The following is an 18,709-nucleotide window of genomic DNA, read 5'->3' as shown; positions in this document are numbered from 1 at the left end:
TAACACCTGTATTATTGGACCAATGGTCTCTGTTGCTCATATCATTATCTTTGCAATCAAATGTATCACTACGCTTATTTAAGTATATTTCATGTAGAAATAAGAATGAATGTTTTTTAGAGAGGATAATGCGTTTTGCACGTTTCTAAATAATTTATAGTATGTCTACATAGACTATGACAGCTGTGAAAACGTCATAAAAAATATACATTAAAACTAATCTCTATTTTGAGCAATTCACGCACACTAAACTAATATTTCTGGCCTGTTTTTATCGGTTATCTAACAGCAAGAGACTCTATCTAGACGTATTCTATTATGAACTATTTCAGAGCATAACTATTCAACCATTGATTAATATATATAAGCCTAGAGTGAAATAAAGAATTTTTACCTCGACATAACCGAATACAAACAAAAGTATTGAATAATAAAGGCATAAAAAGGCATAAAAGGCATTTATTTTCTCAAAATTGATTCCTTTAGAATTAATTTTGATGTCATTTCTTATACTACTAGATACTACTACCGCTTCGGAAACAAATGGCGCTCTGAGAGAGAAGAAGCGGCGCAAGAAACTCTCCCAGCATTCTTTTTTATGCGCTCTTTTCAATAAAAATATCCAATATTGTACAGTCATTTCTAACGCTATAAAATAATCACAATCTAGTTCAAAGCTGTCCGATCATTTAGATATTCAGCAGTGGAGTAATAGGATTTACGACAGAGCCATTTTTTTTATAAAACATTTAAATTTATTTATAGATAATGCCTGAACAGTGGCTGGGACTTTATTGTAGAAGTGTATACATTTACCCTTAAAGCAATTATGTATCTTATAAAGCCTACTAGAATTAGTTACAAGCAATCCCTTATTTCTAGTGTTATAATATATGTAATGTCTCTGGCTTCTACTCCGAGGTATATTTATGTGCTGACTCACACAATGGCTACAGCATGGAGTATGAATGCGTCTCTTAGGATTTGAATCACGTAGCGATTATAACTTTACTTAATAAACGAACATAACTTGAATTGATATGACGTATTTTGGTTCTAGTTAAATGATAATCCTACTAATATTATAAATGTGAAAGTTTGTATGTCTGGATGTATGTTTGTACTCCTTTAAAGCAAAAACTACTGAATGGATTTTCATGAAACTTTACAATAATATAGCTTACACACCAGAATAACATAGGCTATCATTTTTAAAACTATAATGTTCCATTCCGAATAGCAAATTAATTTAAAAACATTGAAATGTTGATGAATAAATAAAATACATTCTCTCTTTTTAATCTCTGCATCTACTGAAACGATTTTAAAAATGTTCTTACACATAGAGAGACACATTTTTTGTGAATGTCTTATGCTATATTATATTAACCCGAAAAATGAAAAGACTTTTTCGTGGTCGTGGTTGTCGGCTTTAAGTAAGTAAGTCTGAGAAAAAACAGTCAAACACTAAAAACAATTTATATGGCAAAGCAATGTTTTCCGGGTCAGCTAGTAAGTAAGTAAGTAGTAATTATTAATGCACGCAGCATTGCTCAAAGCTGTTAGGTGCTAGATAGGCATCTAGACGTATAACGGCCGTTCACAATATACTATCTACAAATAGAGATAAATTACTATCTTCTTCTGTCAGTAATTAGCTGTCAATAATCTGAAGCTATCCCAATATACCCGATAAGTCATTCTTATCGCCTTATATTGGGACGCGTGAATTGCAATTTCCATACAAAATTCGATCGCCGGTTAGCTATCCGTCGTCCCATTGACAGACGGTGTGGATGGATAAGGCGAGTAACCGTCGATAGGTTTATTGGGACAGAAAAGTCAACGATAGTTACGATTTTTACTTCAAGTTAGAGATAGACTGAATATTGGGAACAGCCGTTAATGATCTGATCTTGATCTAAGCATATAGACTTTCTTTTGCATTTATAATATTAGTAAGGATAGCTAAACTGTTATAAAGATATTGCCTAACAGGAACTACGACATAGCTGTTCCTGGTCGCAAGATGAACGCTATCCTGTCTGGCTCGAAACGGACGTACCGAACATTAAGGCTGAGATCTATAGAGCCAACTTAGACTTAGCTCATACTATACTTACATAAGACTTAGCTTTTAGGAGCTATGAAATACTCTAGAGCGATGTCATTGGATGCATAAAAGTAGAAAAAGATTTTTTGACGAGACGAGCAGGACGTTCAGCTGATGGTAATTGGTACGCCCTACCCATAACTATGCGGTACCGCTTAAGATTATTGAAAATCCCAAAAATTCTGAGAGGCACTACAACTGCGCTCGTCACCTTGTGACATAAGATGTTAAGTCCATTTGCCCAGTAATTTCACAAGCAACGTAGCTTTTCAGACCGAAACTCAGTAATGCTTACACAATACTGCGTCACGGCAAAAATAGGCGCCGTTGTGGTACCCATAATCTAGCCGGCATCCTGTGCAAAGGAGCCTCCCACTGGTAGCTGAGCGTAAGCTTATCATATTCTTTGATTGCGTTTTTATAGTCATTTAAGGCGCGGTCATACCTCAATATCTACAAAAATTGGTTTCTTAGAGAGTCGATTACAACATAATCCAATGAAAATATTCCTACGAAAAAAAAAGATTACAAAAAGAAGGACTTAAAGAAAAAATTGAACCGAATAGAATGTTTACATATAATTTGAAATATCCAATAAAAAATTTGGAAGTTGCTTCCCAAAAATAAACTTTGGAGTTTAAAATCTCTGAATTTTCAGCGAAAACAACATTCTATTTTTAAAGAATTTAATAGAATTAGTATTTTTCTAAAACTTAAACCGAACAATAATTCAATTTAATATGTAAATTTTGAATAAACAATAGATAACCAGTAATATAAATGCCCATTTGCAGCTTAGCCTCATGATCAACACACATATTAATGTAATGTATGTTCATAGGCACATAAGTGAATTTGCCAGAAACTGTCATAACCATAATGTTAACACCAGGAACAGACATAAACTGATGATGCCTACTACTCGGCTTAGTCGAGTAAGTAAGTCTTTTGTGGGGCGATGTATATGCTTTTACAACAAGATCCCAGAAAATGTTCAAAACAAAGGTGTTACGTTATTCAAAAGAATTGTTAAAAAACGTTTGTGTGGTAAAGGTTACTATAACATAAATGACTTTCTTAATGATACCACAGTTTGGGAATGGAGCGACCGCCCTCAGGCTATTATATAATAAGTTTAATTGTACAATGTTACTTTGTAAATGTTACTTTAATTGTAAAACATACTTTTGATGAAAAAAAGAAGGCCGCTGAGTTTGTTGCGCCCATTCTTCTCAGGCCTGAGGCATTCAATTTGGAATGGGTGGTAGTTTTTTTTTGACTTTCAATAAGTGATTTCGCATCCTATTTTGAATAAAAATATTTGAATTTGAATATTGTACTATTGGTTGTAGCGTTTACAATCCAAGTCAGTCCGCGCCTTAACAGCTGAAATTATGCTGAGCTTAAGATAAGACAGCCCATTGAAATGCAGAAGTTTAGTCCGCGTTTTATCACACTACCCGCTAGTTGTAGAAAGCATCCTTAAAGTTAATATTAATAATTTCATTAAATATAATACCGTCGCTTTCTTTTTCATTTACATTGACAGTCAAAGATAGCATGTGATGTAATGAAACATTATTTTTATAGATGGTTTGTGCAAAAAGCGGTATAGATCACAGCCTGAAGATAAGCTCTCATAAAATTTATTAAGATTTACATTACATTATAAATAATAGACGTATAGAGCACGTTGATCTCTCTCACGCGAACTTTATTCGCCTATTCCATATTAAAATTATTAATCTTTCAGCCTAGTAGCCTATTATGAATGAAATTAAATTAAAAAAAAATCTAAGTGTGAGCACTTACAGCAGATAATTTGTGACTATTTTGGCCCTTTTATGTATAAAATGGTGTGACAAGAACAGACAGAGAGTAGGAACAGTAATTATAAGTACATATTCAACTTTCCACGTGACAATATGGATAGGACAAAACATAAATATGATGAAAGGATATTGTTAGAAATTGATCACAGATCTTGTTAGAAAAAATATAAATTCATACGTTTTGAATAAGAAATCGTTACCTTTTGCTGACAACAAAATATATTGGTAAATGCTTTTCATAACCAAAAATGTAGATACGAATTATAACGTTAAAAATTCGTATACGATTGTGAAGAGCACGTTATCATTCGCTAATTGGCACAGATTGTACAAGAGCGGAATGCAATGTGTGGTTTTAATTAATTTTATATCGCGGTCTGGTGCCGCAATATTTACACGAACGTAGGATATAACCAGTGACGTGAGAATTTTTTCGGGAAAGCGAGATGTGAACCTTTACCCGTAAAATCTTTCATAATTACATTTTATCGCAAAGCACCATCGTAATGATGAACGACAACTTTGCTGAAATATTATTTCTTATAATTATGCGGCTGAAAAAGTAAGACTTTACTACTCGGGTGTAATGAGGCCCTCGTCTTCGCCCCGTGTCTACAATTTCACCCTCGCAGGAATCGTTCGCTTTCGACCCTTGGTTAACAATGTACTACTTTGTAAGTGAAATTCTCCTATTCAAATGTATCGAGACCCTGCTAACGGCACCCTGCATATACGCTAGTATTGTCGTCTTACGGCCGCTTCCAATATTCAGTCTATCTCTTACTCCAGATAAAAATCGTATCCGTACACGCTGTCTGTCAATGGGAGGACGTATAGCTTACCGGCGATAGAAGTTTGTATGGAAATTGAAATTCACGCGTCCCAATATAAGGCGATAAGACTGACTTATCGGGTATATTGGGACAGGTTCAAATTATTGACAGTTAATTACTGACAGTAGAAGGTAGTAATTTATCTCTATGTGTAGATAGAATATTGGGAACGGCCGTAAGTGAAAAATGTACGTAATTTTGCGTGTTCCAGTCGGGTACACTGAAAGCTGCTCGCCGATTTTAACGAAAGATTTCTATATACATATAATTACTTTCTTAATGATAGTAAATTTTATTTAGAAAAAAAGAGTCCCACTGATCCAAGCGTACTCGTATATCTAAGGCTTATATTTTCGAATTGGCCGTAGATTGTTACGTTTAAATAGTCATTTAAAATCTTCTACTTTACTAAACTATCTCACATCAATTTTTTTCTAATTAACTTCTACTTAAGTAAACTATCATGCTGATAGCAATTGAAAGACTTGTCGCTAGTCTTTTTTTTAGCTTTCACTTCCTCAGTGTTTTATAAAACAATGATTGGTATTCTGTGTATAATTCGAATATTAAAAAACTGCAACAAATAATTACTAATAAATATTGAAAATTGTCACCTAACATTATCGTACTTAATCGATATAGACGCGCTTGTAGCACATCACTAATCCACGATTACGAGCAGTAGCCGACCCACAATATTGAATCAGGATTGAACGTATCCTGTTAACTTCATTTAGCAAATTAACCATTGCTAGATTAGAATCGAGCGTTAGTTTCACGTTAGTACAGAGGACGCAATGAATTTTATTTATATATTTTTATTACATTGCTATAACGCGCTGTGGTACATGATGGCCACGACACGACTTTCCCTATATGGCTACATCGCATTGTGAGCATTTTTATGTCATTTCTTAACACACAAGAAATTTGCGATATGGCTGTTTTACATTGACCACAAAACTTGTTTGTATCTCTTTTAAGCTTAATATACAAGAATCACATATTTATAAGTCAGCCACATGATTTAAAAGATATGTATAACTCGGAAAATAGTGTATAAATAAAACTAATAATTTTGAATTATTCGTTGGTGACGATGTAATTTTCAAGACTTATAAATGTGATTTTGTTTTGAGCTTAAATTACTAGATACATTTCTATCACTGAACAAAACGGTATTTTCTTAAAATATTTCACCAACGTTTCAAAAACAAATGCACGCCACAACTGTCAATGTCCTGACCCGATTAACGTGTTCTTTTCTTGAATTCATTGAATCAGATATTACATAGTATTTAATCAGTGTTGCCTACGGGTCCTTAGCATCGGTCATTGTGTGTACGTTTCAAAGCATATAGCCACTGTTATAGGTTGGTGATGCCGCTCAATACCATTTGGGTCAGCTGTCATAAAGACAAACAGGATCCAGTTCTCCTCTGATTAGTAAGCCTCGTGCCCTCATGAATCACAGGAGCATTGCTGTGTATTTTTGTTAAAAAATAAGGGTCATAGCTCATTAGAGCGGCGGCCGGCGTCCACTCGTTGTCGACAAGTGTTACACAGCTGGACACTGCGTTTTTAAACCTGGCGCGGTGCACTCTGGACGTGCGTTGGCATTGCACCGTACAAAAAGTTCAAGCATGCGAGCTGTGGGTTGTCACAGAGTGATAGAAGCGCCGACCTCGCCTGGACATCTTGAAAGGCGTTCCGTTGACGATACGGTTGATGTTGAGAGCATATATCCAAGCAACTTTATAATAATATAATGAAAGTAACCGCAAAAGGCGAGGCGGCGCGAATCGGCTGTGCTGCGTTGATCTAATGAGCTATGACCTTTATATTACACAGAGTATGTAGGTAATAAAAGATGTGTACTAAAAGGTTGTGCATAATTAATACACGCATGTTCTTACTGATTTATAAAAGAATAAATAAATACTTCAGTCGTTTAATGAAATAAGATATTCACATATGATATTGTATATTTATAAGAATTAGTATTTACATAACAAATTAAAGCTGTAATTAATTCACTAAAAATTACATGATTACTACTAATGAAATGCAATCAAAACTTTCTAGATTCGCGAAAATATTTGGGAATTAAACTATGAATAATATTAAGCCGTTATTACCACAGAAATCTCTAATGTTTTTCATATTGAATTAAAAGTCTCCATCGCATGCAGAATTTGTGAAATGTTTAGTATACATTAAAATTCTCAAGGGACTCCGAACCATCATTTATAAATATAGGTAAAGGCCACGATCTGTTGTGTACTCATTTCTGTTTCAGTTTGTGAATAACTGGGATGTAAAATAAACTGGATCGGCAGCAGATTATTGATATTTCCGCCGCAGGAGTTAGCATTAAGTGAGCCTTATTATTGCCAAAAAGAAAAATAACTTGTAACATGATCAAACGTCGCTACACATCCATTTACACAGTAAACACTGAAATCAGACACGTTAAAGTAAACCTCGACATGTCTACTGTACCTCTACACGTTCGTTCATTTTCGTTGACCAGCGACCGTCGACCAGTAACCGCGTGGCATCACAGTCACACAAACATACCCCCACGTACCTTGACACTACCACTACGCACTCACTCTACAGAATTTCTAAAAAAATCACTTCATTGACGAACGCGGCGCGAGCGAATCAAGGCCGGCCGAATAAACATTTATTTCTGGAGCAGAGTTATGGATAAGGCGTGCGCTTACGCCATTCAAGTTACGTCATTGTCCTTTCGATCAACCGGAGTTTAGATGAAAGTGATTATAAATCATTCACTCCTGTAAATTACGCGTGATTCAGTTACGGGTGTTTTGTAAATGGTTGCGCCGCGCTAACTGGCCGTGCCCGAGGGTCTCCGCCGGGATGATTCACAATTGCTCTCATTTCATTAAACGATGGATGCCTCATGCCATTCGTCACATGTCTGGGGAGTTTACTAACACTTTACGAATGACTACTTACATTAGTTTATTATTCTGTGATTTTTTTACGACGCGCGGGCGGTCCGTAAATGCATTCCGTACCATCGTACGACCATATATCGCTACTTTTTTAGAAGAAACATATTGTTTGCCATTCGATTTCATCATAATATTGACTTTTCATATAATTTGTAACACATTCTGTGTGAAAATTTGAGCTAATGATAGACAGGCAGTCAGTCGGTCGGACGGACGAACAGCGGTATCATAGTTACCCTTCGCTTCGAAATCTTATGAATGGTTAGTATAAACATTTACCATATTTAATGATTGCGAAACTGGAATGGCAGGGCACATATTTCGACGGACAGATGGCCGTTGGGCCAGTAAAGTCCTCGAATGGCGACCACGTACCGGAAGACGTAGTAGACGTGTTGGTAAGCCCCCCACAAGATGGACCGACGATCTGGTCAAGATCGTCGGACTACGTTGGATGAGGGCAGCGCAGGACCGATCGTCGTGGAAACCGTTTGGGAGAGGCCTTTGTCCAGCAGTGGACGTCTTCCGGCTGATAATAACCATATTAAACTTTCGTATCAAATTTAATTTGTAACCAAAACTTCCATTTCTTGCTCTTGTTCCTCTCCGGTCTAAGGATAAACATTGGAATGGTTAAGTAGTTTTTGATGTTCAATATTCTATTTTGAACAAAAAAATTGAATTTGATAATACTATTTTCCGTGTATTTTGTCTTTGTAACTAATGAAATGATTGGTACGAGGGCTACACTAAAAGTATCGGGAATTGAATATTTTCACTGTTTCTGTCATATTAAAATCTTTTTAATTGAAAAGTCCTTTTAGAAGAAAGGTTTTAAAAATCGAACACCATTTATTTATTTAAAAAAAAATCTCGGTCTTGTCACAAGGTCTTTTCAAACTTCTTTAGTCGTTGAGAAAATGGAATTGACTTGAGAAAATTCTAGAGCGATGATTTATTATGACTTTATGAAGTGGTTTAACACAAAAACAGTGTGTTGACCGGATGATTTCTGCATTTGGTGATGAAGCCCCATCCAAAACCACAATTTATCGCTGGTTTGCTGAATTTCAACGTGGACGTGTCAAGCTCAGTGATGATCCCCGTCAAGGTCGTCCCAAGACTGCAGTCACCAAAGAAAACGTTGATGCTGTGTGTAAGCTGATTGAGGAAGATCGACATACCGCGAAATTCAGGCAACTTTAGCCATTGGCATAAGTCAAATACAAATAATCTAGCATGAACAATTAGGTGTAAAAAAGTTGTTTTTCCGATGGATACCGCATTTGCTCTGTGAAGAGCAAAAAGCGGCTCGCGTTACTTGGTGCGTCAGAACTCTCGAAAGATTCCACGCAGGATCCTCAAATGCTGTATACAACATCGTATCAGGTGACGAATCCTGGATATACGCGTACGAACCCGATACAAAAAACCAATCACGAGTTTGGGTGTTCGAAAATGAGTTAAAGCCAACAAAAATTGTTCGTTAACGGAGTGTTACAAAAAAAAATGGTGGCCACGTTTGTCTCCAAAACCGGCCATGTTGCGACTATTCCTCTTGAGGGACAAAGAACGGTTAATGCAGAATGGTATGCTAGCATTTGTTTGCCACAGGTTGTTTCTGAACTCCGTAAAGAGAACTGTAACCGCCGCATCATCCTCCATCACGACAATGCGAGTTCTCACACCACGCACAGCTCAAAAGAGTTTTTAGAGCTAGAAAACATAGAATTATTAGACCATCCCCCGTATAGCCCCGACCTAAGCCCTAATGATTTCTATACTTTCCCTAAAATAAAGAATAAATTGCGTGGTCAGAGATTTTCATCACCTGAAGAAGCTGTGGACGCCTACAAAACGGCATTATAAAATTAAAACATTACAAAAGTTCATTATAAATATAAAAAAAAAGAAGTAGATTTTATATTACATATTTACATAATTCAAATTTGGCAAGATTTGAAATTAACAAATAATTAATCTGCACTAATACTATTTCTTTTTGGATTTTTGTGTCAGTAATTTTCTAGATTAGCTATATAGATACCAGAGTGGCACCTTATTCAACTAGTGTTTGAAAACTACTACTGGGGTTTTAGAAATTTACGTTTAAACAACTGCTTCAGCCTATTACTTCTTATATACAACATTTAACATAACATTGAGATCAATGGATCAAACATAATTGTGGTAACTCACAAAATTTTGAGTTTTGAGAGACATTTGTCTAGTGTTAATGATTACTCACCTTGTCACTTCTAATCACAAAAGAGTTTTTTGAACCTAGGTAAGTGTTAATTTCATATGTTATAGGTGGTTCATTGCGAACATTTTATTGAAAAAGAATAAAGAAAACTCATAATATTAATAATCACTTGATCAACTAAACATTAATAATATATTCAAATGTTGTGAGCCTTCTTCAGTGTCAATTCCGCTAAGATATCTTCAATCAATAATTCGACATGTGTTTCGCATCTACACGAGGCATCCTCAGGATATGTTGACTTGCCAAATTCTGGCATGAGACTCTTATCTTCGATTCTTGTGCACGAATTTGCTCACAACATATGAATAATTATAGATTTCCATAAAATAATGCCTACTTCAGTAAATTTTATTAATAATATATTCATACCTGTTTTGTTTCTCCTTCCAGTTCAAAAATTTGCAATGTAAGTGAACTCTCCATCGCAGCAGACTCATTAAGTAGAGCATTTTCTTGTTCTATACCACTTTGTGTGGTCACCTTTTGTGTTGTATCAAGTTTCATGAGTGCCTAAACATACAAAAGTTATTACAATTTCGGTTAGATTAACACATTCTCTAATTCAAATTTTAATTAGCATAATAATCATAATATTGACACACATTTACACTAATTATCTTGCCGCAAACTAGGCATAGCCTGTACTATGGGTACAAGACAATAATATACTTACTTAAACATACATAAATACATATAAACATCCATGACTCAGAAACAAACATTCATATTCATCATATGTTTGCACCCACCGGGATTCAAACCCAGGATCTTTAAGCACAGTAGATCTAGTAGTACATGCTTTAAGCATTTTTTATTTAGGGGTGTTTGTTTGAATTAGAGTAATTTTCTTAATTCATTTCAGTTAATAATAACTGCATGCTCTTATTTATATTGACTACTACCCATTAAATAAATAACAATTAACTACTAAACAATATGATTTCTTTTTTATATAAGAGGGAGATATTATATTTTTATTGAAAAGAGCGCAAAAAAAGAATGCTGGGAGAGTTTCTTGCCACTTCTTCTCTCTCACAGCGCAATTTGTTTCCATAGCGGTTAAAATCAATCAAAAAGAATTGTAAAGGAATCAATTTTGAGAAAATAAATGCCTTTTGCCTTTTAAATTCCAAGTGTCTTTCATGATAGGATGTGATGTGAGGCGACCACCTTTGGACATGTATGAAGACTTTGTAGATTCACAGTGTTAATCATGCAATGATGAAATCATTTCTTTACATTTATGAATCGTTGCTCATTAACAAACTCTTTTTTTTTATCTGATCTTAGATAAGGACCTTTTTAATAGACAAATATACCACATTACAAAGGAGCTCAAAGAGCCATGAAGCTTGTTGAAGTTACATTTTTTTTATATAAGTAGGGGCAAATGGGCAAGGGGCACACATGATGGGAAGTGGTAAACCATGGGCAAGTGTCTGTGGACATCTACAACACAAGAGGTCAAGAAAAGTGTTACCAGCCTATAAGTTGGAAGTATGCTTTAGAGCTGTCCCTAAGTTGTATCCAAAATTAACATGTTCCGTCATAACCAAATTTAATCAAGATGATTTTACTTATCTTGAAAGTTATCAATGAATATCCAAGCAAAAAAGTAAATTTTTGTTAGAGTGTGATTAGAACTAAGTTCAGTATTTTTGGTGTATAAGATTCACATTTCACAGTTTAATACAATTTATTTTTCACTCTCTGGCTTTACAACATAATAACAATAACTAAATACTGAAGAAGTTAGCTATTTTAATACAGAAATTAAATATTCTTATAAGATTTAGTAATCTCATTTGCATGCAATTTAATGTTAAGAGTAAAGGTATGTTTAGTATGTTAGATATTATATTCTGTATTCGTTTTCAATGAATATAGTTATAGAAGGAAAACAGGTCTCAGTTCAGTTATAGGAGATTCACCTGCTACATTGTTCTCATACATTATGGCAAAAATAACTTCAGTAAAGTATGTAGGGCATCTAACCTCCTGTGTTATGTCCAGGTCGTGTTTCGTGTTCTCGTACAGGCTTTCTAATTCGTCGCATCTTTGCTGGAGTGCACTCTTTTCTTCCAAAAGGACTAAACCCAGCTGCGCCGACTGGATCTTTTCACTGCTGGCTTGGTCTAACTCACGACTTAGCCTTTCAATTTCCGCCTTCAGCTCGGCGATTGCAAAATCGCTTTGAGCTTTGTCTGCCATTTTGACAGTAAGGCAGATTATATGTTATATATTCATAAACAAATAAATTTCATTAAATCAACATTTAAAACGTGTAAATTAATGTTTCTACATTCTCAACAAAAGTACCTATGTTTTAACAGTTTAACTTAGTATACTTGTATAAACGTTTTGACGTTGACACTTGACAGTTCGAGTTTTTTCTTAAATGAACTGTGTTAAGGGGATGGTATGCGAGGCCAATTTTAAGTACTTATTATATTATTAATCAATCTGCTGAGGAAATTTGTAACTGCGAGGTTGGAAGCTCGTGATCACACATGACTAAATTGGCTTCAATTGGACCGACGACTCGCTGTGTTGAGTTAGAATTACAATGGGTCACACGTTTCGATAAGTTTATAGATGGCTCTAATCTGCTTTAATATTGATACTTTTAATTAAAATAACATAATAATTATGGACCGATGATCTGGTCAAGATCGCCCGGAATAGTTTGGATGAGGGCAGCGCCGCATCGATCTTTGGGGAAGGCCTTTGTCCAGCAATGGACATCTTCTGACTACAATGTTGATGTAGATTTTCGTGATATGTAAGTATTAGGTATAAAGCTGTTTTTTAATTATGAATTAGTTAAGTTTAGATTTCCTCTGTAGCAAAAAATACCGCATATATTAGAACCGTACATAACTATCACATTTTAATAAATGTATCAATCTGTAAGACTAATAATATCCGTCATGGCAACCAAATAATTTTAAATAAATACTACTTGTACCTAATAAAATAAATCGTTAAATAAATAAGTAATTATAATTTATTACTTTAGTGTAAGTATTTTTTCAAGTTTTAAAACTGTTGTATGCATCTAGCATCTATGTGTGCGGGCTGCGACCCGGCGTTCATCGCTACGATACAGCTGACAATAAATTAGTGTGTTACCGACTTGCTAGTTTCACTGACGTACGTTCGTGCGCCCTCCCGTTACTTGACAAATACTCAACAGTGGCGACGAGGTATTCAAAATTTGTGGAAATGTCTACGGGCGTGACTTTCGGCGTTCTGTCGACCTTCGACCATCTCTCACAAGAATGGGACAGCTACAAGTCGCGTTTAAATCAATGGTTTATTGCTAACGACATAACCTCAACTACGGACAAAGCGACAATTAAGCGGAGGGCGATTTTGTTAACATCGTTATGTGAATCATCGTTCAAATTAGCAAGTGACCTGGCGTTACCCAAGAAGGTGGAAGAATTAGGATACGAGGAGTTAGTGAAACTACTTGACGATCACTTCACACCTAAAAGACTCGGATTTGCGGAAAAGTCGACATTTTACGCCGCAACACAGCGACCAGGAGAGAGTCACACTCAATGGGCAGCCAGGATAAGAGGATTAGCAGCTCACTGTGAATTCAAGAACTTGGAAGAAGCTATGTTGGATAAATTTATCATGGGCATGGCACCAGGACGTGAGCGGGACAAGCTGTTAGTGCAGGACCAGCGGGAGCTGACCCTCGCTAAGGCCATCGATTTGGCAGAGAGCGTGCGGTGTGCACGGCAGGCCGCGTCACAGGCGGCGCCAGGCGCGAGCGGCGTCGGCGCAGCGAGGCCAGATATGGTGTTCAACATAGACAAGAATGAAAAGTGCAGTGTGTGTGGGTTTACCAACCATAAGGCTAATCAGTGTCGTTATAAAACCTATAAGTGTAAAAAGTGTAATAATAAGGGTCATTTACGTAAGATGTGTCCTAACGGTGAGAGAGTAAAGTACGTAGATGAGGGTACAGTGGAAAATGGAGACGACGGTAAATCTTTTTTTAATATTCGGTGCTTAAAAGGGAAACCGATGATGGAGCGCGTCATGATCAGTGGTCTGGCTTTGGAATTTGAAATCGATAGCGGTTCAGCGGTAAGCGTAATATCCGAAAGTACCTACAAGTCTCATTTTATGCATCTACCGTTGTCAGTCACTAGCAAAAAGTTATTTAGTTATACGGGTGAAAATATTAAAACAGTTGGAGTTGCATTGTTGCCTATAACATATAATGGTCAAACGCATGTATTGAATGTTTATGTAGTGTGCGCACGCGGACCGCCATTGCTAGGTCGCGACTTCATTCATGAGTTTGACTTGGAGCTAGCACCCGCAAGAGGCGCGGCCGTGCATGCATTGTACACCGAGGGGCAGGCCAGATGTGAGTCTAATATTATCAAACAACTTGTTAATCAGTTTCCTAATGTTTTCTCTGACAATCTTGGATCTTTTAATAAGTATAAAATCAGGTTACACTTAAAACCGGATGCGAAGCCGATTTTTATTAAAGCGAGATCAGTGCCTTACGCGTTAAAGGAAAAAATAGACAAGGAACTCGATCGGTTATTAACATTAAGCATTTTGAAACCTGACGAACATTCTGAATATGCATCGCCTGTAGTACCTGTTTTTAAAAAGAACGGAACCATACGGTTATGTGCCGACTATTCGGTTACAATAAATAAACAGTTGGTTATAGACCAATATCCGTTGCCAACAGTAAATGACTTGTTAGCTAAATTACATGGAGGCGTACAATTTAGTAAAATTGATTTGTCGATGGCTTACAATCAATTTATTTTAAATAAAGATTCTCAAAATCTCACATGCATTAACACTCACCGCGGTCTCTTCAATTTTACCCGTTTAGTTTTTGGGTTGTCGAGCGCGCCGGCTATTTTTCAACGGGCGATGGAATGCCTCCTTTCGGGTATAGATGGAATCATATTCCTATTGGATGACATCCTCATTACGGGGAAAAATAAAGACCTGCATAAACATAGGCTGTATACGGTGTTACAACGTTTAGATGACGCTGGGTTAACGGTACAGATGAGTAAATGCGAATTTTTCAAAGATGAGATATCATATTTAGGTCATGTCATAGACAAATACGGAATTAGGAAGTCGCTAGATAAGATAAAAGCTATAATGCAAGCTCCTAAGCCTAAAAACGTGTCACAATTACAGTCGTTTCTTGGTCTGACAAATTATTATAGGAACTTTGTGCCCGACGCCTCATCCGTTTTAAGTCCATTATATAATTTATTAAATAAAAATACAAAATGGGAGTGGACTGGCATTCATGATGCCGCATTTATTCGAATTAAAAACATATTATCGTCTGATAAAACACTAGCGCATTTTAACCCTAGGGCCAGGATAATATTGACAGTCGATGCGTCGCCGACCGGGCTAGGTGCTGTATTGTCACAAGTAGACAGTGACTGGTTAGAACGACCGATATCGTACGCTTCTCGGACATTGAACTCGGCGGAAAAAAATTACGCACAAATTCAAAAAGAAGCTACGGCTATCATTTTCGGCATAAGGCGGTTCCATCAGTACTTGTATGGTCGGTATGAACCCTTTACATTACGAACAGACCATAAACCCTTACTAGCAATTTTTGGGCAACATAAAGGGGTACCGGAAGTGTCCGCAAACCGCCTGCAGAGGTACGCCATATCTTTAACTGCATACAATTATACTATAGAGTATATTAAAAGCAAGCTGAACAGCGCGGATTATTTGTCTAGGTCATGCGGGGAAGGGGGGCTTACGGAAACTCAGGAAGAACAGGGGGAGTGCGAAGATCGCGCAACATACGTCAATTTTATAGTTGACGGCGACCTGCCGGTGACACTTAGTGACATGCGGCGCGAAACGGCTCGCGACCCCTATCTACCTATAGTTACACGGTACGTGATGAAAGACTGGCCTAGAAAAGTAGACGACGTTAATTTAAGACCATTCTTTAATTGTCGATCACAGTTGTCATACGAAAATGGTATTCTTATGCGTGGACATAAAGTTGTTATTCCATTAAAATTACAAAGTACTACTTGCAAGGAACTACATAGTTCACATTTCGGTATAGTGAAAATGAAGGCGGAGGCTCGCAAGCGACTGTGGTTTCCGGGCGTGGACGCGGCGCTAGAGACGCTAGCAGCGACTTGCAGCGTGTGCTGTGCGCTACGCCCTGCACCGCCTCACGCCACACTCGCACCTTGGCCGCTGCCGCCGCATCCGTTTTACCGGATTCATGTGGATTTCTTGGGTCCGTTTCATAATTGTATGTTTTTAATCATTGTAGACGCGTACAGTAAATGGGTAGAATGTTACGACATGTCCTCGACATATAATTCGAAGGCAGTTATAAATAAATCGTATGAGACGATGTCACGGTTTGGAGTTCCACATACGTTGGTGAGCGACAACGGTACCTCTTTTACTTCGATAGAATTTAATTATTTTTGTAAACGTAACGGTATTGAACATGTTCTAAGTCCAGTTTATCATCCAGCCAGCAATGGCCAGGCGGAGAGTCTCGTAAAAATTGTAAAAAAGGGGTTAAGGGGTATTATTTTAGAGGGAATTAATAAAAAAAATCTACACGAGAAAATTAATAAATTTTTGTTTGATTACCGGAATTCTAAGCACAGCACCACTAATCTTTCGCCGGCGGAATTAGTATTTGGGCGCGCGTTACGCTCAAGGCTGGACTTAATTGCCATTCGTGCCGAAGCTCTCGTCTACGGATCTTACTCATACCGTCGAACGTAAACAGTGTTCACAGGCTAAAAATTACAAAGGTGTCCAACGTGCAGACTTTAAAGAAAATGATAATGTTTGGATAACGAAAAATAGTGATACTAAAAAATTCTCGTGGATTGAAGGAATTATAAAAAAGAAAATTGGACGCGTTATGTATGTGGTATATGTGCCAAATTTGGACTGTGAAATAACCAGACATATCGATCAGATCAGACCACGAATGTCTTCGGTGGCACGCGACGACCAGACGTATCACCTGCTGAAGTCCATGGCGATACTGTCTCACAACCAGGAAGGGAAGGAGAGTTGGCACTGGAGCCTGGGCAAGCAGAGAGACCGGTAGATTGCCCGGAGACACCACCGCGCGCTGGCTACCACACCGCCGCCACTCCTCGTAGGCGACGGGCAATAAGTCCGATTTTCTCGACACCTTCGCCAGATATTTGTAATAGATAAGTAGTTCATTATTAAGATGTAGGTTTAATTATGTTTCTTAGCTTAAGGGGAAGGGATGTTGTATAGATGCATCTATGTGTGCGGGCTGCGACCCGGCGTTCATCGCTACGATACAGCTGACAATAAATTAGTGTGTTACCGACTTGCTAGTTTCACTGACGTACATTCGTGCGCCCTCCCGTTACTTGACAACTACTCAACAAAAACATAGCGCACTGGGTAAAAAACTGCCGCTTCAAGTAATAACGTAAGGTATTTAAAATATATTTGGTCCGTGCCGTATTCGTATACTTACCTACGTTATTTTTAAAATAAAACATAGTTTAGTTTTGTTATTAAATATTGAAACCTTATTTTTATCAGACTTTTTATATACAGAGTGTCCCAGACAGATTGGATTAATCCTGGAGCTTCTATCCCATATTATGAAGTTTTTCTTAATAAATACTTTTTTATTGACCTACTGTACTTTCATGTACACCACGGCCGTTTTTGGTGTTAAATTATTCTTCACAGACAGTTTTTTTACAAATGCAGTAAATAGTATGAGTATCAATTGTACTTTTTTGAAAAAAAGGCGTGGCCACTGCACGTACCTACTACGTTTTCGATACCTACACGGGGAGTGAGATAGGCCTGGTACTACCATTATTTAGAATTTTATTTCAAATTTCATACGTCTTATTAAGAAGCTTAGCTTTTCAGTGCTTGTTATATAATTGAAAAATTAATTTATCTTCGGTTTAAATAAAATTCATGAGATTCATTAAAATGAACTCATCATATTCTATTCTATTTTATTATTACTACTGTGGCTACTGTGGAAGGTGTATACCACAAGTTATAAGCCAATGTTACGTTTAAGTATACCACCAAGCTAAGAGTATTTATTTTCTAATTTAAATGGTAGTGACGGACGATCACTACTATAAGAGCTAAAGATTGAAACAGGTTTTATTTTCTTATTTTATACCTGATACAAATATACATGCTGTAAGACTTTAAAGGACATACACAAATATAATTACTTAAATTATTAAAAAATAAATTGCATATCAATGATATGTTGGACACCTCCAACATACATTGCTATGCAGACGACAGCACTGGTGATGCCGATACACGGGCCATGCAGGTCTCTCTCGGGAAATCGTCGACCAGTGCCGGGAGAAACTTGTGTCTTCTATCGAGTCCTCTCTCGGGAAGGTCGCGGAATGGGGTAAATTGAACCTTGTCCAATTTAACCCCCAGAAGACTCAAGTTTGCGCGTTTACCACAAAATAAACCCCATCTGCCGTATCACCGCTCTTCGACAACTCTTCCCTTAAAGCCTCGCCTAGTATCGGAATACTGGGTCTCGAAATCGAGCGATTGCCAATTCCGTGGCCATCTGGAGGGCAAAGCCAAATCGGCTTCGAAGAATCTGGGGGTCATTA

General features: G+C 37.0%; 1 protein-coding gene across 2 annotated transcripts in view; it reads right to left on the bottom strand.

The window, feature by feature from the left end:
- The window catches only part of LOC126972160 (protein bicaudal D), a 43,672-nt gene extending 31,304 nt beyond the window's left edge, over positions 1-12,368 (bottom strand). Inside the window, exons 1-2 of one of the 2 annotated variants that reach the window (XM_050818761.1) lie at positions 12,027-12,368; positions 10,401-10,541 (exon numbers count right to left, since the gene is read on the bottom strand). In XM_050818761.1, the coding sequence (XP_050674718.1) occupies positions 10,401-10,541; positions 12,027-12,242 (357 nt within the window). In that variant the 5' untranslated portion in view covers positions 12,243-12,368. Of the gene's footprint in view, positions 1-7,280; positions 7,631-10,400; positions 10,542-12,026 lie in introns of those variants that run through there. The other variant, XM_050818762.1, reaches the window with a different exon arrangement.
- Positions 12,369-18,709: the final 6,341 nt, after the last annotated feature.

Source organism: Leptidea sinapis, chromosome 25 (genome assembly GCF_905404315.1).
Source record: "Leptidea sinapis chromosome 25, ilLepSina1.1, whole genome shotgun sequence".
Taxonomy (NCBI): domain Eukaryota; kingdom Metazoa; phylum Arthropoda; class Insecta; order Lepidoptera; family Pieridae; genus Leptidea; species Leptidea sinapis.
This window is presented reverse-complemented; position numbering and strand designations above follow the sequence as displayed.